Raw genomic sequence first — 26,687 nt, forward strand, 5'->3', positions numbered from 1 at the left:
CTATTGCACTATAATATATGTTTTATGTCACCAATTAACCACAAAAGGTTATACTGGTCCAGTGAAGTGTGTCTCCTGCTCTCATGACTATGAAGACATTGCTCATATCATGTGTGCTTGTCCCTTAGCAAAAGACATTATATCCAGGGGGTCTCTCAAGCTTTCTGCTATCATGTCACCTATTTTTGACTTTAAAGAATGGATGCTTGAACAAGCGTCGTCTCTCTCAGCTGAAAAGTTTGCAAAATTGCTGATGGTAATATGGGCTTTATGGAGAAACAGGAATAATACCTTTTGATCCCAAAAACCCCAATTTGCAGCTAATATTCTGCATGGTACTATAGCTTGGTATCATGAGTTTGTGGAAGCTACTAAACCTCTTGTTTCAAAGAAAAATCAACAAACCAGACCTAGATGGAGTCCACCAGCAGTCGGAGTCCTAAAACTAAATGTTGATAGAGCATTTCTGCATAACAATACTGATGATGGTATTAGTGGCATTCTCAGAAACTCATCTGGTCAAGCCATTGCTGCTTTTGCTCACCATATCACAAATGTCACCTCTCCAAAGCAAGTTGAACTGGAAGCAATTCAAACTGGTTTAAAATGGATACACAAGCTGGGATATCGTGACGATGAGGTTCAAACAGATTGCCAGCTTGCTGTTCACGACATCAGTGCCGCAGACTTCTTGTAAGTGGAGTATGGTAATATTCTAGCTGAAATTCATGCTGCTCTTAACAGAATGAGAAATGTCAAGATCACATTTGTTGCTAGGTCCACAAATTGTGTAGCTCATAGAATAGCTAGTTTTGCTTTTGAACAATCGAATCAGCTTGAATGGCTTGATTTTATGCCTATCATGCTTAGAGATGTTCTATGTTATGATTGTAACAACCTATAATTCTGCTGAATAAAATTTGGGGCTGTTGCCCCTTTTCCCCTTCAAAAAAAATATTTAAGGTGTGAGAGACAAAATAGCCGCAACTTAGGGTTATTGAGTAGTCACAATGTAGGGTTCTATAAATGTCGTTCTTCTATTTGGTGTTTCTCCTTTGTAAGTGTATTATGGGTGTGATAGGGTTTTTGGGTTTGAGTGTTAAACACCTTGCAATCTCCTTTTGATATTAGTGGAATCTCCATATTGTTTCAGTCAATGGATGTAGCCCTTTGATTTGGGGTGAACCATGTAAATCTTTGGTCTTCTTAGTTGTGAGTGTATTATGGGTGTGATAGGGTTTTAGGGTTTGAGTGTTTACAATCTCTTTTTGATATTAGTGAAATCTCCTCGTCGTTTCCGTCCGTGGATGTAGCCCTTTAATTTGGGGTGAACCACATAAATCTTTAGTCTTCTTAGATTTTCAGTTTACCTTATCTTTTTCTCATATTTCGGTACTTCATACTTGTGAACTAAAAGAAAGTTGGTATAGTCTGTACTTCATGCCAGACCACCACATAGAAGTGAATGAAATTGTTCAAAATTAATGTAGGATCATGTCATCTGAATTACAGCATAAAATGTGCCTTTGCGCTTCAAAGTGCAAATTCCCCACTAGGAAAGTGAGTTGATGATGAGGAAGGAGCTGATAAACTCTCAGCTGTCATTTACTGGAAACCTGTTTGAGTAAACACACGAAATGTTCTTGTTTAGTTCAGAATAGAAATATGAACAACCCCACTATAGTCTGCTTTTGCTCAACTCTAATAGGGAAAGATGGATAAACATTTGTGATAGAAATGAACCCTACAAGCAAGAAAACCGTTTCATAAACGGTTTACATATTACATACAAGTACTACAGGTATTTTACTCAAGGTTTCAAATATCAGTATCGGTAATATTATTTTGTAACTTCATATTCACATTTCGGTCGTTTAAAGCTTGTCTACAAACCATTCATTGGGAAAAATCTAGAAAAAATTAACAGAAAGATGCACAAGAAATCACCGGGGAAACGTATCGTTCGTCAGTACAACATTTTCATGTGACCAAGAATGCATAGGTAGTAATGAGCCAGGGTCAGCATATCATGTAAAGATGACTAGGTTTGAAACAAAATTCAAGAGCCCCCACTATCACTAATGATTGTTGAATTTCACCATATGCTTGGCCAAATTCAATCGGTTGTTTCAAAGACATCGGATGTGTTAGTATCCTGTATTATATGTGTCGGGATAATAATCAATTGGTTTCTTGCATTGTGCTTCTAGGTATTTACATATAGATAAGCAAGGACTATCATTTCTGTTACTTGTTATAAAATGAAGAAGCTCAATAAGGTAAGTGTTCAGAGAAACCCCAACATTATGGTAGCCAACACTGCAGAGGTAAGTCTGGATTGTCATCTTCCTGGGTTTGTAATCAGGTATTATGATGAGTCTGTAAAGCCAAGATAGAATACTTTGAATGCTAAAATATACATTAGAAAGTTCCCAGATAACCCCACAAAAGATCCTGAATAGCACACCTCCTCACCTCACTGTTTTACTTTTATCTTAGTCTACAGCAACATGGTTAAGTTTATGATTTAACCTTTACTAATACTGAGTTGACAAGTAAAAGGAAGCAAAAAAATGGATGTACTGGGGGGGTGGGCGGCAAAAAATGGATCAGAAAGAGCGGCCAGTTCTGCATTTATGAGATCGTTCGCTCGCTCTGCAAAATGAATACACAGAAGCTTTGCGACCAGTTGTGGCGATATGCCAACTTAACAATAAAAGCATACCCTAGAGCTCTATAGGGTTGATTGATGTCAACTTCTTATTCCTTCCTATATATATATGGGATGAACAATTCTCTAATCTACTTGGCCGTATCTTTTGTGGTTAAAGCAGAATAACAAGCATCAAGAAAGCAATTTTTCCATTGGTCTGAGTAGCGAAGCTGGACAAACTTGAAACAAATTTCAAATGTTCAGGAAGAAATAGAACCCTACACAGGAAAGCAGTTTAATTAAGAAAGTAGTAAAGGGTAGAGCATCAATAGGGAGGCCAAAATGTGACCTAGGTAAACTAGGAAGTAAAGATTATCATTTTGAATGCAAAAGTCAATGGACTTGAAGCCAATTTGGATCAAGAGTTGGTGGAAATCTCTACGGTAATTACCTATTTGTATATGCTAATATTCACATATTGTATAGTACTGGTGCACACAAAAACTTATCTTACAAGCACGCAAGTATTTTGGGTTCGTTTGATGACTAAACAAAGACAAAACGAAAAAAAGGAAAAAGCATGCTTTATTTTGCTTGAACATGAAAGTGAAGTAAATATTGAAGACACTATATTTATCGGATAAAAGAAAGTAAGATATATCCAGGGGAAAAGAGCGGAAGATGTGATTGAAAAGCTTACCTCTTTATTATTTATTAATAATACTGATATTTACAAGGTCTCTGAAACAATTTCACTGACATCTAAATCTACTAAGCTTTCTTTCCCAAAGAGCATAAATGCCACGGTCGCCTGCAAAATGACAATTAATGTATTCTGTTGGTTAGGTTGCAAGAATCTAAAATTTTATATTTCAGACATTGGGTCAAGATCCTTGAGTGAATTCATGCATATGGAGACACTACCATTTCAGCTATGCTTATCCTAAATAAAAATGCATGTATGCATATTTCCCCTATCAACTTCATTTCTAACAATTCATACTAGAAACAGTATACCTTTTTGGTTCTGCGATTCAGCTTCTTCAGGCTGCCTTCATATTCAGCAAAAGTCCCAGATAGAACTCGAACTTTAGAACCTAGAACGAGTTTTTTATCCTTTGCCGTAGATGAACCATTTATCAGAGGATCAGAAGCTTTTCCGGATCTCCTTTTGGGTTTAGCATCTCCAGCAGATTTTGCAGCATCACTAGATTTCAGCTCAGAGCTGAGTTGCTGCTCTTGTTGAAAAGCTAGGTCAGATTTTTCTTGTTCTTCCTTTGCCTTTGCGAAGATAGCTTCCATGTCAAATTCAGACACTGGCCTGGGTCTGTTAATCTGTCTCTTCCTGTGCATATCAATATAACATTTCTAAATACTTGCCGGAAAGTACACAATAGAGATAGTGTTCTACATTGATACATAGTTAAGGTGTCCAGGATAATCTTGATCAACACATAAAGTAACATGGATGTAACAAGAGCCCAATAATGTCAGAACATCAGAAAACTTAACACAAAGTTCACCCAAATGTAGCTTCATATAATCAGACTGAACCATCTATCAGACATAACTCTTCATATCATGAAAGTATGCAGTCGTCACATGGCTTTAAAACTTCAATTGTCTTTTTTCAAATTCTTCATATTCTAATAAACCCACAAAGTTCTTCATTTGACTACTTGAATTCCAGTACCAATGTTCTCAACTTGTAGTTAATTTCAGAACAACAATATTCGGCACCACAACAGCAAACATACCATATAAGAAAATTCTACTCACGTATTTCCAACCTTGGCACCAATAAAGCCTCCAACTCCATCCAACTCCGTCACGAAATCATGTATCTCCTTGTCCAACACACACCTCAAAAAGACACATCCCGGAAACAGTGGCTTTGCTTTAACCGAGTATGTACCATTCTTCAATTTCCTCCTCTCCGGTATCGACGGCGCATATACCTGAAAAACCAAACACATTTACATTACTAATACAAAAAACAAATCCATAAAACCAATGCATCCACTGGGGCTAGTAAAACACCTTGAAATCCATATGAGGGTAGTTCCTAGCGAGCAACCGAGCAATTAACTGAGCTGTCTCCTGTCCCTTAATCCTAGAAACTCGGACGATCCACCACTGTGGGCCCTCGCGAGCGAGGTTGTTAATGTTGAGCTCTTCTTTCCAGTGCGCGAATTTCTGGGTGGGCTTTTCCAGAAGCTTCTCCTCGACCTTTTCTTTCCAGCTGGTGCCTGCTTTTCTCTCTCGCCTCTCGTTTCTGAGCTGCCTTCTCTCTCTGGCGGACAGCTGTGGTTGTTGTTGGGTGGAGGATTCTAGAGATGCGGAGATGGAGAGAGGGAGGTGGGTGTGTTTGGATGTGGGGATGGAGATGGGGAGGAGGGAGAGGGAGTGGTGGCAAGGACTCCATTGGAGAAGTCCTTGGGTCATCTTCTTCTTCAAGATTAGGAGAGCTCTGCAGCTACTGGGATAAGGGTCGTTGTGGAGGTTCTGTTTTGGGTTAATTATTTTTTGAAATAAAAAAATAAAAATAAAAGTGCGGCCTGGGCCTTTTTGTGGGCTTGGCGGAGAGGATGTGGGTCCAGGCGGTGAGGATGCTGGTGGGCCGAGTCGGGCCGAGTCCAAGAGTGTCTTCGTAAAGACCTGGTTGGAATCCCTTTATTCTTTTTGCAGGCGAAGAGCACAGAGCGGTTGTTGTTTCTTTTGAATGACTACATATGCTTGAAGAAGGTAATGGTGGGAAAGACCTGGATGGAAAACATTGTTGCTATACATGGTACAGTTCCAACTCATCCCATCTGTTGTTTAACTGTTTTGGTATTTTTAGAAACTTTATTTTGTAGACCATATGTAATCCAACATACTCATTTTAAAAGTCCGCAACTTGTCCGCAACTCAGCGGTCCACAATCGAACCACCCTCCTACTATAAGCATCAATACTATCATGGAACCAAGGATGCTCAATTCAAGACAAAACTAATTTGTATCATCTTCAAAGCATTTTTAGCAGGAGTATCAGTAATCTTATTATGACGTTTTCGTACGTGCTTAAATGACACCCATTGGAACTCTGTTTTCATCTTACAAACTGCATCTATTACTCATCTAATATCGCTTAACAAAATTAAACAGAAAAAATAAATAAATCAAAGTTCTATTTCACGTACGTGTGAACTTAGAAAGAAATTTCAATTTCCCACACAAATATCCATATTTCCATGTACTTTATAAATTTATATTTATAAGCATGTGGCTTCCAGAATAAAAATTACATTTCAATATAGGGTGGTCTTGGCGGAGAACCCCCTTATTTCCCCGAAAACATTTCAAAAACTCCCGCGCCCCCCAAATCTTCCAATCTCCCTCCATATAATCCCTCTCTCCCAAAAAAACACCCTCCTTTTTAGACTCCCCCGCGCCTTTCATTTTCCATTTCCTCTCAGATCTCATCTCCACCCCCTCCTCCCTTCTCCTCGGCGGTTACTCCTCTCTCTCTCTCTCCTCCTCTCTCTCTCTCTCTCTCTCTCTCTCTCTCTCTCAAAAATGACGAAACCGAAAGCCAAGAAGCCCGAGAATCTCGGCAAGGGCACCGTCACTCCCGTTCAGATCGCCTTCCTCGTCGACCAGTACCTCTCCGATAACTCCTACTCCGAGTCCCGCTCCGTCTTCCGCACCGAAGCCTCAACCCTCTTCTCCAAGTCCCCAATCCGCGAGGTACCCAACTATCCACTCTTTTTCTCCCTTTAATTTCTTCAATTCGGTCCAAAATCTGATCTAGGGTTTTTCGAATTTGTTTCAGGCGCCGAAGAGCTTGCTGAGTCTGTCGGAGATTTTGAACGAGTACATAGAGTTGAAGGAGCAGAAGGTGTTGCTGGACCATGAGAAGGCGAGGGTGGAGCAGGAGAAGACCAGGCTTGAGACGCTTTTGAATGGGCTGCAGAATTCGATGAACATTTATAATGCCGGTGGAAACCCCCAAATTAATAAAGCTAACGACGCCGTGGTGCCGAAACAGATGCTTATGGCTCCTCATCCTTGGATGATTAGTGGGTCTTCGTTTTCTAAAGGTAGATTTGATTGATTTGAGAATTTTTGAGCTAAAATGTGTGCTTTGAACTTATAGATGCTTTGTTTTGTTTGCATAAAGAACCTATTTGAACCCATTGTTCATCAGTTAGTAGAGGCTCGCTAATCTGGACTAAAATGTGTAAATTGAACATAAATGTGTGATTGCTAGTTAGTCTTTATGCTCTCTATTGCTAGTTAGTGATTACTAGTTGTGTTGAGGATTGGCATTTAAGGAATAGAGAACATAGTGGATGCTGTGTGTTGTATACAAATCGTAAATGTTACATTTTGTCTACTTAAAACAATTTATTGACTCCATTGGGGACTATACCATGTGAGTTAACAAAACAAAAGCTCACAAGCCACTCTATAATTCAACATGAGTCGTGATTGTGTATATACTGACTGTATGTGTGCCGACTGTGTAGTAAGTGTATTGTTTTTGATGGCCTCTCATAGCATTTTCTATGCATCAAACAGCAGTTGTTCATCCAGTAGTCACACCTACCAACACCAACATGGGGCCTGCATATCTCTACTCACCGATTATAAGTAACCCGCCTGCAACCAAGAGAAAGGGTTTCATAGTTGGTGCCAATCCCCCTCCTGCTGCTAAGAGGTCTCGCAGCAAAGCATCTGCCAGTAAGATTCCAAAAAAAGGTATGTTGTTCAAAGTTTTGCTGCTTAACATTTGATGTATGTTAGTTGGTATATATTCTTATTGATCTTATGCATTAGTAGGTGAAGCAACACTTAAAGCATCAGGTGGTTCACCTAATAACCAAGGAAGTGCCCCGCCCACTTCAGCTGTTCAATCATCACTACAGAACTGTGCTCCCAGTGGCTCCTTGGTTCAAGGATCCACTGTGGCCAAATGCTTGTTCACCCAGCCTTCATCTTCCAATACCACGGTTACCACCAATTCTTCTGTTCCTCAAACACCTCCACGAGCTATTTCCTCTCAAAGTGATAAATCTGTGTCTCCTGTTGAGAATTCTTCAATTTCTGCCAACAGTGATAACAATTCTCCTCCTGAAATCAGTGCTAATTGCTGCACTATATTTTCCTCCAAGAGAGTGACACTGACCCCTAGCAAAGCTTGCTACACTGTGGAAACAAACCATTGCATTTCTTCCTCACCTGCCAAGACAAACTCAAGGATGTCGAGTAGGAGGGAACATGTAAAAGGGAGACTAAACTTTGATTCTTCTGATGTGCCAATGGGTTTGGACAAACCAGTTACCGATGAGATTTCAGCTGACAAACCAATCATTGAAGATATATCAACTCACAAACCAACTGGGGATGAAGTTTCGACATCTGATTCTGAAAAGGAAGCTGACATTTTTGACATGGATATGCCCAACTTTGAAGCCCTGGGGGTGGATTTCAACTTCACTGAAATGTTAGGTGAACTAGATCTTGATTATGGAGAACTTGGTTTCACTTGTCAACCATCTTCGAGTGCTTTCATGGGAAATGTTTCAGGGTATTCTCTACATTCCACAAGTATTTCCCGTATTTATATTTTCTACGGTTGAATCAAATGAGTTCTCTTTTCCTGATGTTCTTTTGCTTTACAAATTCTGCACAGGTCATCTCATATGGATGGTAATGAGGGGGCCAATCAAGTTATGTCAGAATTTTCATCAACCGTGACAGAATTAATATCAGAGAAGGGCACTAGTGCTCAAGGTAATGAATCATTGGGACTGATTATGTCTACCCAAAAGAAAAACAAATCTTAATTGATATAGTTTCCTCATATATTAAAGCAATTCTGGGTTGTTGCAGGACCTGATTCTATGACAACAATGAAGTCTGTAACAAAATGCATCAGAATTATAAGCCCAGGTAACCTTTCCTGTTTTTGTTATGCTTTCTCAGTTTCTCTCATGTTGACGTAGCTGTCTACAATCACTAATCTGTATGCTCTTGGAATTGCAGTGAAAAAGCGAGGAAGCTCTGTGGATCAGGAGAACTGTACTGAGATAAACTGAATGGTTTGTTGGAATGACTGATAGACTGACAGAGGATCTTTTGACTATGTTAATATTCCACAAACCATGTTTAGAAGCTAAAACCGGTCTTGGTTTAGCATTAAACATCTCACGAACTCCTTAGGATTAAGTTTCTTGTTAGCATTGTAATTCTAATATGCCCTGGATGTAGTAGTCAGGGCTTACTAGGCTAATGGTTTGTTTTTGTTCATCAACAGTTTCTCACCCTAGGCTTGTTCATATTTGATTAAGTGGTATTATCAGCATGAACATCTGTTGATAGAATTCTTATTCTTTTATGAGATTGAAATGTTAATCATGGAAGTCTCGGTTCGAAGCAATATTGTCTCAGAATTACTACACATGGTCAGTCTAAGATCTGGTTAGATTGTTACTGCCTAGTACCGAAAGAACTAGACACACAGGCATGGAACATAAGTACACATCTTTAATTGAGTGTTCTTTTTCTTGAGGAAAATTCCCACACAACATTATCTTCATAAACAAAATTCATCTGTTTTGCTGTCATATACTGATCAAGCTAAATACTTCTCCAACTTCTCCACCTCATCTACGCTTCCAATGTAAAGGGGAACGCGCTGATGAATCTGTCAGAAAAAAAAAAAGAAAAAAGAGAAGGGCAATTTCTAGTCATTCGATTCACAAAGAGATTGATAAGTAGAAACTCAAGTTCCTCAACTGATTGTACTCACCTCAGTTGGCTGAATGTCTAGTACTCTGGAATGGCCATCAGATCCTTTCCCCCCAGCTTGTTCCACTATGAAACTCATCGGTGCACACTCATACAGTAGCCTCAGCTTTCCATTCTTGCTCTTCCGGTCTCTTGGATACCCATAAATACCTCCGTAGAGAAGCGTTCTATGAAAGTCCCCAACCAAACTACCAATGTACCTTGCAGAATAGGGCTTGCCACTCGGACCTGGGTCCTTAAGGTCATCAATGTACTTCTTCAACTTGTCATCCCACAGCTGATAGTTTCCCTCATTGAACGAGTAGATCTTTCCTGCTTTTGGTATCTGAACTTTTTCTTGGGTCAAAACGAATTCACCATACATGGGGTCCAAGCTAAATGCATATACACCTTTCCCAACTGTAAGCACAAATATCACAGAGCTTGAGTACATACAGTAGCCAGCAGCGAGTAGGTTGCTTCCTGGCTGACACACACTCACTATACATTTCTGTGCAGCACTGTCAAGCTGCAAAGAAACATATAAAATTTTGGTTATTGGCTCCATCAATAGCGGCAGTAATGCTAAGGTCACTAAATTTGTTCATCAAAGGATGTGTCAAAACTAAACTATGTTGAGAGGGGCTCATTGTAGTATGAACGAAATTAAACACGAATAGATGAAAGAACTGAGTAGTGGACTTGCATTTTCATCATCAATGTCAGCTAGGCATTCGTCATTTGGGCTGTATATTCCGAAGATTGAACCAGTCGAAACTGCAGCATCAATGTTGGATGATCCATCAAGAGGATCAAACACCACAATGTAGTTTCCAGAATAGCTCTCTTCCACAGCCACCGGCACATCCTCTTCCTCAGAGGCTATGATCCCTGTTCGTCCACTCGATCTCAAGCAGTTGGAGAAAACCTGTCAATACTAAATAATCAAACTCACATTATGAAGGCCGGTGAGTACATATTAATGGGACACCATAAGGTTCATGTGCTTTGGTTCAAATGAACAATTGGTGTCATTGCTAACAACTAACAACTTCTGCAATCTATGTAATTTCTATTATTTTGATGCTAAAAGAGTAAAAGACTAACAGGGTTCTATGCAATTATTAGTTACATTGGAACGAAGCCAAAGCTCAAGATCAAATTTCAAGCCGACCTCATGAGCAATATGCAATGTCTTCAACTCTTCAAATCAAAATTACAAGCCAACCTCATAGCAATTCTTCAAAGTGTTACTAGTATATTTGTGGTAGCATCTACCAAATTATGAGCAGCAAAATAATTTTTGGGGACCATAGTTATTTGTCTTTTGCAAACTTATGAACGACAATCCGTTGTAGTCTAGTTGGTCAGGATATTCGGCTCTCACCCCAAAGACCCGGGTTCAAGTCCCGGCAACGAAATTTTTGTTCCTTTTTTTTTTTCTTCTTCTTTCCTTCTTCTTCCATCAAATCTATCAACAGTTTAAAGCATAGACCAACCTTATTGAGGACGACGATTTAAAGCATAGACCAACCTCATTGGAGACGACATCGAGTTTCTTCTGGTCCTCTCCTTGAATGTTGACAGCACCCTGAACACCAGTCAAGTTAGAAATGCTAGCTCTCTGTACCAACGAAGCAATCTGCTTACACGCCAACGAAATGCTCGAAAGCACAATGGTCAGCTCTGCATCAATGGTACCCTTCTGTTCTTGCTCCAGCAACCAGCTCGTCAGGGTTGTAATCTGGTACGCAGTTTTCTTCTTCGGCTCTGTTTCAGCTGCCACCGCCATGCATTTAACTCCAACGCTGCCCACACCCCTATTTCTCTTGCTGCTGTTTGGGGTTGTGGCAGTGCTTGCTTTGGAGCCGAAGACGCATTGTTGCAGAGGAGAGAGCTGAGAAATGGAGCGGGAGCTTGAACATAAGAGTTGGGATGAAGATGGAGTTACTGCTGCTGCAACCATGGCTTTGGTTTTGTGATTGCTTTGTCTTGTTATTCTTCTTGTTCAAGATTTTTGGGTTTTGATCGATTTGTTGGTTTTAGTTGGATTGTGTTTTGCATCGAGTGGGGGGATTGTGAGGTTGGCAGCCATTCTGTTATTTTTCTTCGTTTTTGGGGTCCCACTTATCCTTCTTTCTGGTGTTCTGTTTTGTGTGTGATCATGGTTCCTTTGATTGGAGAGTCCATAGGACGAGAGACATTACAAGTAACAAGTGGAAATGCAAATGGGGATGATGAGTTGGATTTGATTTGGGTTGGGTAACTTGGGTTGATGTGTTGGGCCATGTCCATCCTTGAGTTCTTGGACCAATTTGAGAACTTGAAATTCTACTAAGGAAGGCCTTTGACTTGCTCCTCGAAGCCTTTTTACTAATTTGCCAATGTAACTGAGATAGCTTGCTCTCTCACCCCTGATTCAGAAAAAGAAGAGAAAAATACAAATTAAATTTCTTTTCTTTTTATTCAAGACTGGTGAACTACAAGATTACCTAGCTATTCTACAAGCTAGAAAATCTAAAGAACGTAGTTGTGGCCGTCTATTCCTGTCCGACTGAAACTCGACACCTATGACGACGCTTGGCTGAGCTGGTGCATGAGGGCTGTTGTACATGAGGCATGCGTAGTGGGCATTAAGGTGTTAGGGTTGATCAAGCTTCTTCCTTGGGCGGAGGAGGATAGATGCCATGGACACCAGGTCTTGCTCTTTTGGGCTTGGGTTATGCATGTGGGCCCAATCTGGGCTAGAGGTTGGGTATGGGCTCTTTTCTTGGGGCATTCATTGTTTGTTTCGTTTATCGTTTTCTGTTTTTGTTATTTAGTTTGGTTGCGTTATTTACAAGCAATAATATAAGTCCATATATTAGTTCATTTAGTTGTGTAGGGTGAGTCGGGTTATATGTCTGTTTGTGCACTTAATGTCTACTCTAGGTAGGCAGCGAGTTCCTTACTTTGTCGAATGGTCGCTGCTGCCTAATGGTAAGGTGAAGCCAAGTGTCGTTAGATTTTTTTTCCCGACGGCAACATAGTTGTAAAGCTGAATTGTTTGACAAAGCGTGTTACATATCTAGTTATTTTTTCAATAAGTCACCATTGTGTGAAAGCAAATAGATCGAGTCACCATAAAGCGATACTTTTTGCTAGTTGGTGCATGTTGAGTACATGTTTGTAGAGATTCCAGATATTGTTTTAGGTTTTTGTAATCAGGACGATGTCTCTCCTTAATTCGATAATTTTATTAATTAAGATTTGAGAGCAGCAAGGAAAAATAAAAAACCGGTGCAAAGAACGGAACCCCAAGCTAGACATGCCTCATGGTCACGCATTGATACACGTATTATAGATTCATAGGTAATGTCGAGGTACTGTGAATAAGTCAGAGAGCACACTTGGTTGTTTATTGGAAATGGAAGCAATAGATTATGGGTTTTTCATTAATCTATCATGAATTCGATCAGGTTGATCAACATGATGCTGACGGACCAAGATAAACTTGGGAACTTGGCTACCTGCAGGGATATAAGAAAATATAAATGCATGTTCAAAACTTAAATTACTAGCAGTACGTATTCAGTAGCAAATGGAGTAACCGGGCAACTTTTGCAAATGGAAGACTTCTCTCTAGTATTGACATTTGATTGTCTCCTTATTCTTAATTCCATATACATTTGACAAATCATTTTCTTGATGTATATATGCTCTACTACCAACTTGATTCTCCTTTGATCATTCACTACAAAAAATATGGCCAAAAGCCACCCTTTTTTTCCCCACTTTTTTATCTTTCGTGAGCATAATGAGTGAACAGTTGCTATATTTTCAAAAGGAGGAGTTTATCCCACATATAATTACATCCGACTCTCATATGTCCTATTTGTGGCATCTGAGATTATATAAACTATTTCCTCTCTCTCATATGTCCAATTCGTGGCTTCTGACATCATTAAACAATCTCCCATACGTGATAGTATCCCTCGTCCTGACAGTTGTGCCCCTGACTCATGTTTCTTTTACTGAATTACCATTACAGCTGTTGACGACTACAGCTTATGCTCATCCAGACTTCAATTATTTTCGTTTCGTTTCTGGGGAAGTGAAAGAGAGGGTTGTTGGTTTCAAATATCTTTCATTGTGCTTGGAGAAAGAGGAGATAGCGACGGAGCGGATTTCAATTGCTTATCTTGCTGAAGCTAGATTCACAGGTTAGGCCTCTGATTCAACTCTTTAGTTTTGTTAATCTCGATTCGGATCGCTTCGTCTTCACTATCGGGTCACACATCCCAGTACTGCCTCTCAAAGTTTTGATCTCTTTTTTGATCGCGTCGATTTGGGTTTCCTTCATTTGCAGGTCTTGGTCCAGGAATATTTTTCTCGATTCAGATTATCATGTACTAGGATCAAATGAGCGCAAAGTCATAGGCTTTCTGTGATCCGGTATACATATATATAGTTATGTTTTGGATTTGGCTACTCCATCTTTGGGGGTCTTTTTTTTCTCTGTACACACACACACGTATATATGTAACCTAGTTTTACTTTCCCATATGTTTACCATGCATGTTGGTGTGAGTTCAAGAATCATTGATTTTGTGATATTGTGTTTTCAGTGTAGTTTATTTGATGCATTATCATATGGGGCTGCTTTCCATGGCAATGGTTTTTATCAGCAAAGCTGTGGACTACTCGCTTTCAATGACACTTTTCATTCTTGAGGTATAATATTAACTTTCATTTTTTTTGTTGTCTTAGCAATTTGCTTCTGGAACTCCAACTTGTTAGGAAGGGTCATATGTAAAGAGCCCTTTAGAAAATTCTGTAATTGGATGGATGTGGTTCAATGGAAATGGTCGGGAAGCAAAACTAGTTGAAGGCTTCAAGCGCAAGTCTGGAGAGATGTATCTCAATTCTGGGGCCAATTGTAAACAACAAAGATATTTAACCTTTCTGTATTTGACTTAGAAACTTTCTTTCTCAATGATTCTTGTAACGGGGGAACTATCTTTGATGTCATGTTTCTGAAAATTCTGCTTCCATCCTGCTACAGAGAATGCAAGAAGATGGAGGCTAGAATCTCCTGGTGTTTTTTGTGTAACTCTTAGTTCTGTCTCGATGTTTTCCTGTGTGAGGATTTTGATTTGGTACATTGGTACATTGCCATAGGTGGGAATGGGGCAGGGGGCAGTATTGGTCAGTTGGTTCTTTGTTGGCCAATTGCTTCATATCCAGTTGAAGTTGCATAGTGTGTGACTAATTTGATTCTGCTATGCTGTGCTTGCTTTCTATTTTTAATACATGAAATGAGTTTTGGTATGTTAGTAAGGCTATGTAGTTCTGGAGTTCCATGATGCTAGTTGTGTTTTGGTCAATCTGTGCTGTTGAACATAATCTGTATATTACTAACTTAATTAACTGCAGTTCAAGTGATTGACTTGAATGTACGTCAACAGATCAAGCACTTGGTTCTGAACCTACATTGCCTTACTTAAGTTTGGATCAGCTCAATGAAGAAATATATTTGGTGGTGCTAAATTTGCTTCTGCTGGCATTGGAGTCCTCATGACACCGGAGTTCAGCATGTAAGTTTTAGTTAAGATACCAAATCGTACGTTTAGACCGTTTATGTTGAAGTGGTATTTTCAATAGCAATATTGTTGGAAGGGTTTTTGTTAGAAGTAGTGGACACAAAGGTTTTTGAATGTGCTTTTGGAAATTTAAAAAAAAAACACTGATCTACAAGATGTCAAATTTTAAATTTTAAATTTAATCAAATCCAATATGTACAAGCTACTATATATTTGTAAAGTATTTATATATGTTAAATACGTCATTGCTTTCAGAAGCTTGAAGAAAAGTTCATTGCAGATGAGGCATGCATAACCAATGCAGGTAAAATAACTTAATTGATCATTAAGCTTTTTTAAATCCTGTCATATTTTTGTTTGTACGCCATAACTTGGCTCGATACTCTAATCTCCATCCTTTATGCAGGAGAAAGGAGAGATATAAATTAGAAAGTTATGTAAAAGCCTTCTGCTCTAAAGCTTCAAACCTTAGCGGTTTTGGAAGACATGCGGGTAAGTAGACTATGAATTACTTTTGTTTTGCAAGGTCATCTTATGTTGTCTAGATAATGTGATCTCACATTTGTACTGTAATTTGCTTAATTTGAGAATGTTTTCCTAAGTGATTGATATCAACTAGGTTGTGTACTAGACTATTATTTTGCTTTAAAAGTATACATTCAATTTGAGCTTTCTGATTTGGTAAGGATGTTGTTTTGCCTTTGATTTTGAGGTAGTATGTTTGAGTGTTTTGACTTATGAATTTCTTGAACCTTGCAAGGTGTGGTCAGCATTCTCCATTGTGATTTTGAAGAAATGGAAAACGTACAGTTGGGTCCGGAGTTAGATGAGTCTGGAAGCATACTTCTGTAGGTATCAGAGAAGGTTAATCTTAAGTTGCCTTTGTAAGTCAGGTTAATTATAACATGTTTCTTGTCGATGTAGATTGTTTTTATTTGTTTAGCTGTTTGTAAATTGTAATTACGATACTTGAATTGTGAACGGGGAGATTTAATATAGCAACGGGGTTTTTGTTAATTATATAGGTTCACTTTCAGTATCCGATCTATAATTAATTTTTTTTTTTAAATCAGTTGTAATGAAGCCACAAAACCCAAAACAATTGCGGGTGACTTGTATGAATATAATATAGATATTGGCACGATTGATAAACAATCGTGAGCTCCTTTGACAGTTTGTGGTGGTAGGTCCCAAAGTGGGGTCCATGTAAGAAGTCTCACGATTGCAGCGTAATTGTGATAATATTTAGCAACAGCCACGGCATTAAAGGCCACATTCCCTAAAAATGTTGCTGCAGCGTGGGTAAAGTCAACAGCCACAATCATTCGTGGGCAAAAGGGTCAAAGCCCGCAAATAGGAAACGTGGGTACTAGCGGTTTTTTTTGTAGTGATTCCATACATTCTGCCATGATCGTGGCTCTCCCAGTCTCCCTCAAATCCTTTAGGCTTTCTAATTCTAAAGGTATATAGAATTAGATTTCATTATAATGGTGTTAGATATATAGAAAGTTGTTGGGAGCAGTAGAGGCACGAAGAGAATGGTATTCGTTCTTTTAATTTCTTTAGATTTCAATAGCTTTAATTCCAAGAGTATTATGAACATATATACCTTCATGATTAAGACCTTTTCTCGTCAACACATCACCTAGATTAATTAACTCATAATTAAATTAAGCCGATCTGCACATAACATTAAACATTCTCTCTTCCCAGCTTGATCAAACAGTCGCGTACGTTTTAAAAAGTTTCTTGACAAGGATTGTAATGTGTGTGAGAACTAGCTAGCACGTCTACATATTCTGCGTGGAATAAACTTGACAACGAAACAGTGTGGCCTGCAGGTCAGTCGATTTGGCATCTTGCTTTCATACAATTCTAACGATATATTAGGGTTGTTGTTGCCAAGTGCCGAAGGCTCGGGTCAGAAAGAACAAGACTGGCTTCCATTTGAAGCTGAGGGAACCATAAACTGTTTGACACTTGGAATCCTGGGTAGCTGTACGTGGTTCGATCGATGTAAACTAAGCAACCAAACGTTGCCGCCAAGATGGCTTAGATCAGTTTTCCTATCAACATTATTCACACAGGTTAGGGTTCGAGTCGTTTAGGTCGTGATCACGCATTATATATGTATGACCTAGTCTTAGTCTTGGTGAGGCAAAAGTATTGGAAACGTGTATTTTGGTTGGAAGTGAATTAAAGGTCAAGACTACTCAGAGGAACTTTTGTAATCTATCATGGAAAACAAGGTGAAATTAATCGAGTTAATTGCATTTATCATGTTGGTTGGGAGTAATCAAACCTAATTTGACTATGCATTTGCATAACAGAGACAGAAAGTACCATTTTGGATTTTGAGAACTTTTTTCTACATCATACGAAAAAGATTAAATTTTAATTACAAACGGAAACCGTATTCGACATTGACATAGTTACAGATGGAAGAAAGTCTTGTTCTTCTATAATTCATCATTTTGTTTACGTTGCACAAATGAAGAATAATTATCTATATACATTGTGTATATTAGAAAATATCGAGAAAAAAATAATGTGTCTATAAGACAAATAATGAATAATGCTAGATGAATCCGACTCGACTATTAGAAACATTCACTTCTATGAATTTTGTGTCTCGGTTATCACATTCATTTGTAACCACAAAAATAAATTGACCTATTGTGTAAGATACTCTAAATTAATTTCCAGAAATGGAGCTTGAGTTAGCTTGAGTTAGGATCTGCATGTAGAGGCTCTGCAAGCTGCTGGAAACTTCGACACACTAGGCTATTCAAATTCAAGTATTCAACACGTCTTAACTAGGCGTCAATAAGAAAGAACGTGTTAAACAAACCAAATGAGTCAATTACAATGAAGAGTATAATTCAATTTAGAATGGTAATCAAGAAAAACACAAATTATGGACAGCAGAGATTTAATATTCAAAGACGATGTGACAAGTTATAGCTTCACACCAACCTCTCGGGTTTGGAACGCATCGTCGAATATACAGACTCGTTATTATTCAACGAAGCCAAACTTCCAAGCAATTTATTTCAGAGCCTTAAGCCGGTGGACTCTTCTCTATATATAGCTCGTTCAACCATTTCAGTTTCATAGTTCATAATCTGATACTCATACCTCTTCTCCGTACACACACACACCCTCCTCTTTTCTTCCATCTCTCACAAACAAATCAAACTTCTCTTACCTCATGGCGGCCAAGCTTCCATTAGTTCTCTTCCTCTCTTCTCTCTTCATCCATGCAGCTCTAGGTACATAAATTTTATTTCAGAACATGTTAGGAACTTAGGATATCCATACTTGAACAGTATTGATTTCCAAATATTAGACTATGTGTCAACTTGTACTAATTTTCTGTGTGTTGGTTCTCAGCTGCTTTTGTGTGTGAGGATTTGCCGAATGACGTTTGCGCGTTTTCGGTGTCTTCTGCTGGGAAAAGATGTTTGATAGAAACCATGGCAAAGAACAATGGAAACGTAGAATACCAGTGCAGGACATCAGAGGTTATGGTTGAGGGGTTGGCCGAGTATATGGAGACAGATGAGTGTGTGAATGCTTGCGGTGTGGATAGAAAGTCCGTCGGAATTTCCTCCGACTCCCTTCTTGAGCCTCAATTTATGAGCAAGCTTTGCTCACCCAACTGTTACCAGAAATGCCCCAACATTGTTGAACTTTACTTCAACTTGGCTGCCGGAGAGGGTAAGTTACCTAATTCACAATGTTGTTGATACTTTTCAATATTTTCATCCAAAACATTCCCATTTTAGGACCCAAACACTGAAATAAAGTAGAACAAAGTAATATGTAGTTTGTTCGTAAAGGCACCTACTTAAGAATCTTTCTACATTTCTTGCATGGTGATGCTTCCTTTTCATTCTCTGCCCATGATGGTATCATGATACCTTTCTTGTGATAAATACTTAATTTCGTTTTCATTCCTTAAAAAGAAAGAAACTTAGTTGATTGATGTTCTTGATCGAAAATGCAGGAGTGTTCTTGCCTGATCTGTGTGAGAGACAAAGATCTAACCCTCACCGTGCCATGATTGAACTTATGAGCTCCGGCGAGGCTGCCCCTGGTCCGGTTACATCAGAAGACATGCATGCCGCCCAAAGCCCCTTTCCAAACGACATTGCTCCTTCTCCTTTCTAAGGATACTGTGGTTTCTTAATCACAACGTTTCATTTTCAATATATATATGAGTGTAAACGGAACGAGGAATAATTTTTAGCAAGTTCATTTCCTTTTTTCTGGATGGGGAAATTAGTTTGATGAGATCTACGTTTGCTTGAAAATTTATTGTAATACTCATTCAACATTATATCGATCGGCAGTTTGTACATGATATACAATACTAAAAAGATCAGGACAACATATCTAAAATTTTTATCCAAAGCTTTTACTTTCTTGCTGCTCTAGCTAAGTGATTGATCAATAAAATGGTTCTTCAAATAATTTTTATTTATTTATTTCTATGGCTAGCTGGTTAACCAACTACGAAACGTTGCATGTCGTTTAAGAAGCTAATTTAGTAGATGGTGTGGAACTTGAGCAAAAATGTTAGTGGGCATATAGAGAAATAAGTATCATTTTGTCGAATTGGGCCTAAAAGCGACATCATATATATGACCTTTCCATCTCATTTTGATTTTGACAGTCATAACTCATAACTAATAATGAACAACTTGATATCCAGCAAGAACCCTAATTACAGCAAATAGCACAGGCCAGCTTCCCCAAATATAGAGACTAGTCTGTTTCCTATGGAGCCGAATTAAAGGCAATTAGGAAACCAAGCCTAGTCTGTTTCCTATATATACGAACCTTCTCTGATCATCACTCTCTCACAAACAAATTCCCTTTTGTTTGTCAATCAACTCCACATCCCCAATACACAATCTTCAAACTACAATATAAGCATACATATGGACTTTTCATCAACTAAGTTATCTTTGGTTCTCTTCCTCTCTTCCCTCTTCATCCATGCAACCCTAGGTGAGCTTATATGTGAGGAGTTACCGAATCATGTCTGCGCATTTTCGGTATCATCTTCCGGGAAAAGGTGCTTATTAGAAACAATGCCGGGGAAAGATGGAAGCATGGATAAACACTGCAGGACATCACAAGTTGTGGTAGAGAAGCTGGCTGGTTACATAGAAACAGATAAGTGTGTAAAGGCATGCGGTGTTGATAGGGATGCTGTTGGTATTTCCTCTGATGCCTTCCTTGAGCCTCACTTCCTCAAAAACATGTGCACCGCCAACTGCTATGAGAAGTGCCCCAACCTTGTCGAACTTTACTTCAACTTGGCCGCCGGAGAGGGTACGTAAGATCCATAACTATCATCTAGCGGCATCAGAGAGCAGGCTTCAGAACAAGTAGAAGAAGTAGATGGTGTTATGGCCCCTGCCCCTTCTTCAGAACAAGTAGAAGAAGTGGATGGAGCTATGCCACCTAGCCCTGCTTCTAAACAAGTAGAAGAAGTAGATGATGTTATGTCCCCTGCCCCTGCGTCAGAACAAGTAGAAGAAGAAGATGGTGCTATGGCCCCTGCCCCAGCTTCAGAACAAGTAGGAGAAGAAGATGGTGCTATGGCCCCTAGCCCTGCTTCAGAACAAGTAGATGAAGAAGTAGATGATACTATGGCCCCTGGTCCTGTATCAGGAAACCAATCAGGGAAATTGTTCGTAGCGTTAGCGTATGCTCCTCTGGACTAAACATGCTCTCCGGTTTTCTTCAGATCATTTCCTTTCAAATATTAGTGACAGGAATGATTTTTTTCGGAAAGAAACAAGGGAGGTATATATACTAGCAATCTTAGGGCAACAGGGAAAGTGGGTTCCCAATTACTTTATACTCTTTCAGAATTATTCAGGGGATAAGTGTAACAAATTTTCTAAGAAATTCCCTAATTTACATAAAACTACTACCACACATTGATACAAACATATTACCAGTACATTTTTTTCTCCAAGTTCTTATATTTTACGATGGAGTAGATCCTAACTTTTGCTATGAGTCATTATTAAGTGATCATATGTAAGAACTTTTTTCATCTTCTGGTATTTAACTAACACTGGTAATTATTCTTCCTTTATTTTTTGGAGCTTGTAATCTTTCAATGTAAAACTGTAGTACGTAGTATGAAAAGAATAATGTTACAGTAAAAACAATGTTGACGCCTTATACAATACAATTGACAATCGTATATTGTCACTATCTTTATTACAGTTTATTTTCAATATCTTTATTACAGTTTATTTTCAATATCTTTATTACAGTTTATTTTCAAAGGTATATTAGTAGTGCTGAAACTATAGCAATTTCTCTTGGGATGAATCTTGAGTTGGAGAAATATTTAACATTTCGGTAGATCAAGTGGTGGTGGAGGCAAAGTAGATGAAAGAGTGGGTCCATTTTCCACCTCAAACGCCATGGCCAGACCCCATGGCAAGTGCACGTCCAGATGACAATGCATCATCCATACACCTATACATATAAAGAAAAAAAGAATCAATATAGGGTTCGCAATATATGTATGCCACAAAATATTAGAAAAAAATAACAAGAGCTAGCTTTTGATTAGGGATTAATTAACCTGGATTATTAGCTTGGAATCTGATCACCGCCCATCCCCCGACCGGAACACCAATTGTGTTACGCAGTTGTGGGTCGACAAGATTGAATTTCTTGCTATCGTTAACGGAGTCATAGTTTCCAAACCCTTGAGCTAATACGTGGAAGTTGAAACCATGAAGATGAATAGGGTGATTCTCGATCGCTAAAAAGGCCGTGTTCTGCAGCACGATCTCCACGGTCGAGTTGTACTTCAACTTCTTGACCTTGGTAGATTTCGGGGCGAAGATCAGGTTTAGGTCCAGGCTAATGTTCGCGTTCGTGTAGTCAAACTTCACCGGAGGATTATCGGGGAAATCGGTGGTGTAAATCCCGCTCACGTTGTAAACTGATGCTTCTAGCATTGAGAGTGTTGTAGGGAGCTGGAAGGATTCGTTGTTCATGCTCGCGGACAATCTGTTGTTAAGGGGACCTTGACATGTCACACCCTCGGCACATACATCCAGATTTACACCTATTGTCACGAACATATGCTCGTCTACCTGGAGCGGAACCGAAACCCAATGAGGCCCGCCGGCTAGCCCCGTCAGGTTACTGGAGAATCTATGCGCCGTTGACGTGTCACGGGGATTGGGAAGGGCAGGCATGAGAGGAGCCCTCGAGGACAAGTAGCCGATGTATATTAGGACACCGCGTGTGGTTGTGTTAGGAAATGGTATGGTTGCACTAGCGTATGGAGTGGCGGCCATGTAGTACGACCCGACGGGCTGGTTGGCGGTGATGAGAACGTCGGTGGTCTGCCCTGGCGCGACCACGACGACTTCTGTGACGTAGGGTTTGGTGTAGGAGGCGTCGACGGCTACCACGGTCATGTTGTGTTTGGCTATGCCGAAGAAGAGTTGGTCATTGAGTGCAGCGTTGATTATGCGTAGCATGTATGTCTTTCCCCTCACCACATTCAGCTTATATATCTCTGCAAAACAGATAACAATGCATCGTGTTATTCATCATGGTCAATTTGTTGTATGTTATTGTATAGATATGCTAATATAGGTTACGTACGGTTTTGAGAGCAGTTATAGAAGTCGCCGGGTAATCCATTGATCGTGTAAGCATTGGAATTGTTGGGAGCACCTCCGGTGGCTAGTCCTTGATTCTCAACGTCGACGACATTAGCATTCCACCACTCTCCTGCAATTTCATGCATGATTAATTAACTTTGATTAATCTTAAGTGCTTGAAGAAAATTAAGGATCAGTTAATCGGCTACTTACCTAACATAATCGGTACGTCCTGGAAGGGTGCAGGGAAGGGGTAGGATCGAGGGAATCTTGGGTGGATTATGAGGGCGCCATAGACAGTTGCACGGAGCCATGAAACATGCGCATGCCACCAGAGAGTACCTTCCTGTCCGGTGATTTTGAATCTGTAGGTGTAGCTTTTTCCAGGAAGTATAGGGCACTGGGTTACATATGCAGGTCCATCTGCCCATGCACTTAGAAGCTGAAAGATACCATGCCTGCATATTGACAGAAAATGAACACCAAAATCTATCAACCAAAAAAGTGAAAAACAAAATAAACATTTATTAATAACGCGTGATTTGACAATATTCCAGTATATAATCAATGTATATATACATATATTCAGGTTTAGAACTTTAGATTATCATAATCGAGTAGGTTTGACAAGTTAAAATGATTAGGTCTTTTACATATTATACAAGATTGTTGTGTGAGGAAAATGAGAGCCTAGCTCTTTTAGACTTTTTTCTTTACGAGAGTCATAGGGGTAATCACCAATGAATAGTAAGGTTGTAGGGGGACTGGTTCAGGACGTGAACGACAAGAGTGTCACCCTCTGTTGCCCTTATTGTTGGACCTGGATACTGCCCATTAACGGCGGTTATCAGTTGATTTTTGCACAGCCGTGTAACAGTCAGGTTATTCACCTGTACGTAAACAATGAGAGTTAGAAATTGAAAGTCTGGTTGGAAAACATTATAAAGTAAAGCTTTGATCGTTTTGAAAAGCATGCATGTTTACCAGAAGCTAAGAGCGTTAAGAGTAGTACTTAATTAAGGACAAGCTAGGAGTTAACTTGAGCCAAAGATCAACTTACGTTGAAAGATTGCTCGACTATTGCAGCAGAGGCTACTGAAGAAGCCAGCAGAGCTAGGGCACACGCTAGCGCAAAGACAAAGCGCGCCATTCCGATGGGAAGAAGGGCCGGGGTAGCAAATTAAACTCGGGAGTTCAGACTTCAGAGAATGATCGAAGCGGGAATGAAGGAGATCGACTGATGTTTTTTCAAGTCAGAGTATGGCTAGCTAGAAGAAAGGTGCATTATAAAGATAATGAAATGTATACTTCTATTGATCTTGTGCTATCGAAACAAAGACATGTATGCCTTATATATAGGCATATTGGCCAATATTAGTTCCTTGCACCTTCTCCTTCCACAATTGCGTGGCCGCATGTATTACCATCAAAGTCATTTTAAAAATTTCAATGGATTTGATTGTAGGGGACTTTGAATTGAAATTGACATTGCACCATCCAGCTAACACTTGATCAAACATTCTTGATTATTAGCGTAAAGCCAGAGATGATGACGAGCAATTACTACGTACTAGTCAGAAACTAGGTTTTGATTTCAACAAAACACCTAGATCGAGCAGGTACTTTAACTTTTTGAATATAATCATTTTGACTGTGCCGGCCATTTGGTAATAATGAAAATATATCAAACTCTGTAGGTGATATAACCATACACGTACATATCATATGACGCCGTTTACAGATAACTTGAACCTTACAATAATATATAGCTAGGTTTACAGATCGATATCAGGTCTTATTTAAATTCCGTCGTTGCCGTTATTCTTTCTCATCATAATCAGTTTTCCTTGTACTATTTTATCGTATATTTTGTTTCTAAATATTAAAAGGTAACGTTTTGAAGTTTCCCCAACAAATATTGTTTTTTTTTTTACGCTGAATGAATGATCGAGGATAGGCGAATAAATCTTCTATCACTCTATTTTATTAATAAAAAAAAAGAAATAAAAGAGGAGGATCAAAACCAAAACCTTCCGAAACAAATGACAGACTAGCTTAGGGATGACAATAATCCCCAGCGGATAGGGTACCCACGAGTATTCGACCCTAATGAGGGAGATATACCGGGATAAACGAGTGACTGGTATGGGGATCCTCAGTATTCAGATTTTTGAATCGGGTACATGACGGGTATGGGTATTTTGATATTCGTCCACATCCCCACCAATTTATGATGAAAATATTATTATATACAATTTATTATATATATATTTTTAAAATATAAATTATTTATAAATAGATATTTATGTAAAATATTTTGTAATATTTTTACTATGATTCTCTTAATGAATATTTATTGAAACTTCATTTTTAACCGAGACTTGTACTCGTTTTTGTGGGATTGAATCAAGAAACTTATTTATATATTTATTAGATTTTATTTTCATATTTCTATATTTTGTAATTATTTTTAAAAATTAATTATTACATAATTGTTAACGGGGATCGGGGCGGGTATGGGAAGGTAATCCCCAAATGGGACGGGGACGGGGACGGGGACGGGGAATCCTCATTATCTAATTACGGGGAATGGGGTGGGTATGGGGATGAAGAATGAAAAAATGTACGGGTATGGTATTTTGCTTATCTGAGAGATTCGGTATAAGCAATTCAACCATTGAATTCGAAGAGGCCAAGGAACAAGAGAAGGTCTACGAATATAATCAAGTACCAAAGATAAGTCAACTTCCAACCAAATATGTTTCCAATTTCGAACCCAAGCAAGCTCAATAGCTTTAATAACAGCCGTTGACAAACTCATTTCTCAATAGCTTTAATAACCCGGCAAATATGATATGGGCAGCCGTTGACAAAATCATTTCTGACCAACTAGAGTTTGGCCACATCCATTGGCACATAAGAAACCAAAGAGCATGAGCATTTCTTTTTTTCTTTTTCTTTTTTTGATGAAGAAGAGCATAGCATTTCTTAATGGAAGTCAATTAAAGCATATTTTCTCTTCAAGAAACTTAATATATTCGTTTGCATGTCAAAGTCATGATGTGCCATTTATTTATATAACCACATAAGGGTCGATAATGAGAAAATTAAAAGATATGGAAAATTCTTATCCACCTTAATTTTAAGGAATTTTTTCCCACCAACAAAATAAGAATCTAAAATTCTCACTCACCTTATACACTCTTAGAGCATCTTTAACAATGTTAGCCATTTTTGAGTTAAATTTTTGTCAAATTAGCTAAAATGTCATTTTGGCTAGCCATTTTAAAAATGCGGCTGCATCAATGCTCTTTATTTTAAGGATTAATTTCAGTTTACCCCCTGAGGTTTGGGGTTGACATCGTTCACCCCCCATACTTTTAATTTTGAAAATTTACCCCCTAAAGTTTCAAATTTTCATAAATCATGCCCAATTGCTGAAATTTCATATAATTTAGACGTTAATTTTAACTTCATAACTCACTAAAAGCGTTAAAATAGTCATATAACAACATAAATCGCTTTTTGAGCATCTCCAACAGTATTGCTAAATCAAATTTTTTTTGAAATTTGTCAACTTTTTGAATGAATAGGAGCTCTAACAGTATACCTAAATGGTTGCTAAATTTAAGAATTGCTAAACAAAATTGATAAATTTGTCAATTGAGCCATGAATTGCTAAAGAAATACTTATATTTTCCCTCTTTGTTTTCTCCACGTGTCAGTTTATAATTTGTTAAAAATATTATTTAACTTACACTTAGCAATAACTGCTGGAGCCAAATTCTTATAACAATTGCTAAATCTCATAATTATTGCTAAATTTAACAATAGTTTTAGTTACACTGCTGGAGATGTTACCCTTTTTTCTAAAATTTCATGCTAACATTTAACCTCCAAATTGGACGGAATTTTAGCAATTGGGCTTGATTTATGAAAATTGAAAACTTTAGGGGTAAATTTTCAAAATTAAAAGTATGGGGGGGGGGGTGAAACGATGTCAACCCCAAACCTCAGGG

At 38.7% G+C, this 26,687-nt stretch overlaps 5 protein-coding genes and 2 non-coding genes across 7 annotated transcripts; 4 read left to right on the forward strand and 3 right to left on the reverse strand.

Moving 5' to 3' along the window:
* Window positions 1-3,337: 3,337 nt before the first annotated feature.
* Window positions 3,338-5,113, reverse strand: LOC101298234 (transcription antitermination protein NusG-like). Its single transcript, XM_004302627.1, has 4 exons — window positions 4,694-5,113; window positions 4,433-4,611; window positions 3,671-3,998; window positions 3,338-3,464 (listed from the first exon to the last, which is right to left on the reverse strand). Exons 1-4 carry the CDS (start codon window positions 5,096-5,098, stop codon window positions 3,384-3,386), a joined length of 993 nt encoding a protein of 330 aa, XP_004302675.1. The 5' UTR covers window positions 5,099-5,113; the 3' UTR covers window positions 3,338-3,383.
* A 1,099-nt stretch (window positions 5,114-6,212) lies between these two features.
* LOC101299605 lies at window positions 6,213-8,737 on the forward strand. Its single transcript, XM_004305110.1, has 7 exons — window positions 6,213-6,383; window positions 6,469-6,736; window positions 7,197-7,397; window positions 7,479-8,226; window positions 8,332-8,432; window positions 8,532-8,591; window positions 8,685-8,737. The coding sequence occupies exons 1-7, from the start codon at window positions 6,213-6,215 to the stop codon at window positions 8,735-8,737; spliced, it is 1,602 nt and encodes a 533-aa protein (XP_004305158.1).
* Window positions 8,738-9,165: 428 nt separating this feature from the next.
* On the reverse strand, window positions 9,166-11,478 carry LOC101298526 (fructose-1,6-bisphosphatase, chloroplastic-like). The gene is made up of 4 exons (XM_004302628.1): window positions 10,963-11,478; window positions 10,135-10,356; window positions 9,451-9,957; window positions 9,166-9,345 (listed from the first exon to the last, which is right to left on the reverse strand). The coding sequence occupies exons 1-4, from the start codon at window positions 11,392-11,394 to the stop codon at window positions 9,274-9,276; spliced, it is 1,233 nt and encodes a 410-aa protein (XP_004302676.1). The 5' UTR covers window positions 11,395-11,478; the 3' UTR covers window positions 9,166-9,273.
* TRNAE-CUC lies at window positions 10,777-10,849 on the forward strand. Its single transcript has one exon. It is a non-coding gene; the product is annotated as a tRNA-Glu (tRNA).
* A 2,052-nt stretch (window positions 11,479-13,530) lies between the features above and the next one.
* LOC101298808 lies at window positions 13,531-15,943 on the forward strand. The gene is made up of 6 exons (XR_184880.1): window positions 13,531-13,630; window positions 13,777-13,862; window positions 14,036-14,141; window positions 14,844-15,004; window positions 15,266-15,314; window positions 15,417-15,943. It is a non-coding gene; the product is annotated as an uncharacterized LOC101298808 (transcript).
* Window positions 15,944-18,123: 2,180 nt separating this feature from the next.
* On the forward strand, window positions 18,124-19,408 carry LOC101299015. Its single transcript, XM_004302629.1, has 3 exons — window positions 18,124-18,282; window positions 18,404-18,730; window positions 19,020-19,408. Exons 1-3 carry the CDS (start codon window positions 18,222-18,224, stop codon window positions 19,181-19,183), a joined length of 552 nt encoding a protein of 183 aa, XP_004302677.1. The 5' UTR covers window positions 18,124-18,221; the 3' UTR covers window positions 19,184-19,408.
* Window positions 19,409-21,389: 1,981 nt separating this feature from the next.
* LOC101299889 (laccase-7-like) lies at window positions 21,390-23,818 on the reverse strand. Its single transcript, XM_004305111.1, has 6 exons — window positions 23,729-23,818; window positions 23,407-23,558; window positions 22,882-23,126; window positions 22,670-22,798; window positions 21,630-22,580; window positions 21,390-21,520 (listed from the first exon to the last, which is right to left on the reverse strand). Exons 1-6 carry the CDS (start codon window positions 23,816-23,818, stop codon window positions 21,390-21,392), a joined length of 1,698 nt encoding a protein of 565 aa, XP_004305159.1.
* Window positions 23,819-26,687: the final 2,869 nt, after the last annotated feature.

Source organism: Fragaria vesca, linkage group LG6 (assembly GCF_000184155.1).
Source record: "Fragaria vesca subsp. vesca linkage group LG6, FraVesHawaii_1.0, whole genome shotgun sequence".
Taxonomy (NCBI): domain Eukaryota; kingdom Viridiplantae; phylum Streptophyta; class Magnoliopsida; order Rosales; family Rosaceae; genus Fragaria; species Fragaria vesca.

Excerpts from the sequence above, each read along its gene's own strand:
- LOC101298234 (XM_004302627.1), bottom strand. The coding sequence starts at position 5,098 with ATGACCCAAGGACTTCTCCAATGGAGTCCTTGCCACCACTCCCTCTCC. Across the intron at positions 3,999-4,432 it reads GGTGCCAAGGTTGGAAATAC|GAAGAGACAGATTAACAGAC; the intron begins GTGAGTAGAATT and ends TGATATGCACAG. Across the intron at positions 3,465-3,670 it reads TGAATCGCAGAACCAAAAAG|GCGACCGTGGCATTTATGCT; the intron begins GTATACTGTTTC and ends GTCATTTTGCAG.
- LOC101299605 (XM_004305110.1), top strand. The coding sequence starts at position 6,213 with ATGACGAAACCGAAAGCCAAGAAGCCCGAGAATCTCGGCAAGGGCACC. Across the intron at positions 7,398-7,478 it reads CAGTAAGATTCCAAAAAAAG|GTGAAGCAACACTTAAAGCA; the intron begins GTATGTTGTTCA and ends ATGCATTAGTAG. Across the intron at positions 8,592-8,684 it reads CATCAGAATTATAAGCCCAG|TGAAAAAGCGAGGAAGCTCT; the intron begins GTAACCTTTCCT and ends TTGGAATTGCAG.
- LOC101298526 (XM_004302628.1), bottom strand. The coding sequence starts at position 11,394 with ATGGTTGCAGCAGCAGTAACTCCATCTTCATCCCAACTCTTATGTTCA. Across the intron at positions 9,958-10,134 it reads CTGACATTGATGATGAAAAT|CTTGACAGTGCTGCACAGAA; the intron begins GCAAGTCCACTA and ends GTTTCTTTGCAG. Across the intron at positions 9,346-9,450 it reads TAGACATTCAGCCAACTGAG|ATTCATCAGCGCGTTCCCCT; the intron begins GTGAGTACAATC and ends TTTTTCTGACAG.
- LOC101299015 (XM_004302629.1), top strand. The coding sequence starts at position 18,222 with ATGGCGGCCAAGCTTCCATTAGTTCTCTTCCTCTCTTCTCTCTTCATC. Across the intron at positions 18,283-18,403 it reads CTTCATCCATGCAGCTCTAG|CTGCTTTTGTGTGTGAGGAT; the intron begins GTACATAAATTT and ends GTTGGTTCTCAG. Across the intron at positions 18,731-19,019 it reads CAACTTGGCTGCCGGAGAGG|GAGTGTTCTTGCCTGATCTG; the intron begins GTAAGTTACCTA and ends TCGAAAATGCAG.
- LOC101299889 (XM_004305111.1), bottom strand. The coding sequence starts at position 23,818 with ATGGCGCGCTTTGTCTTTGCGCTAGCGTGTGCCCTAGCTCTGCTGGCT. Across the intron at positions 22,799-22,881 it reads GGACGTACCGATTATGTTAG|GAGAGTGGTGGAATGCTAAT; the intron begins GTAAGTAGCCGA and ends ATGAAATTGCAG. Across the intron at positions 22,581-22,669 it reads CTATAACTGCTCTCAAAACC|AGATATATAAGCTGAATGTG; the intron begins GTACGTAACCTA and ends TCTGTTTTGCAG.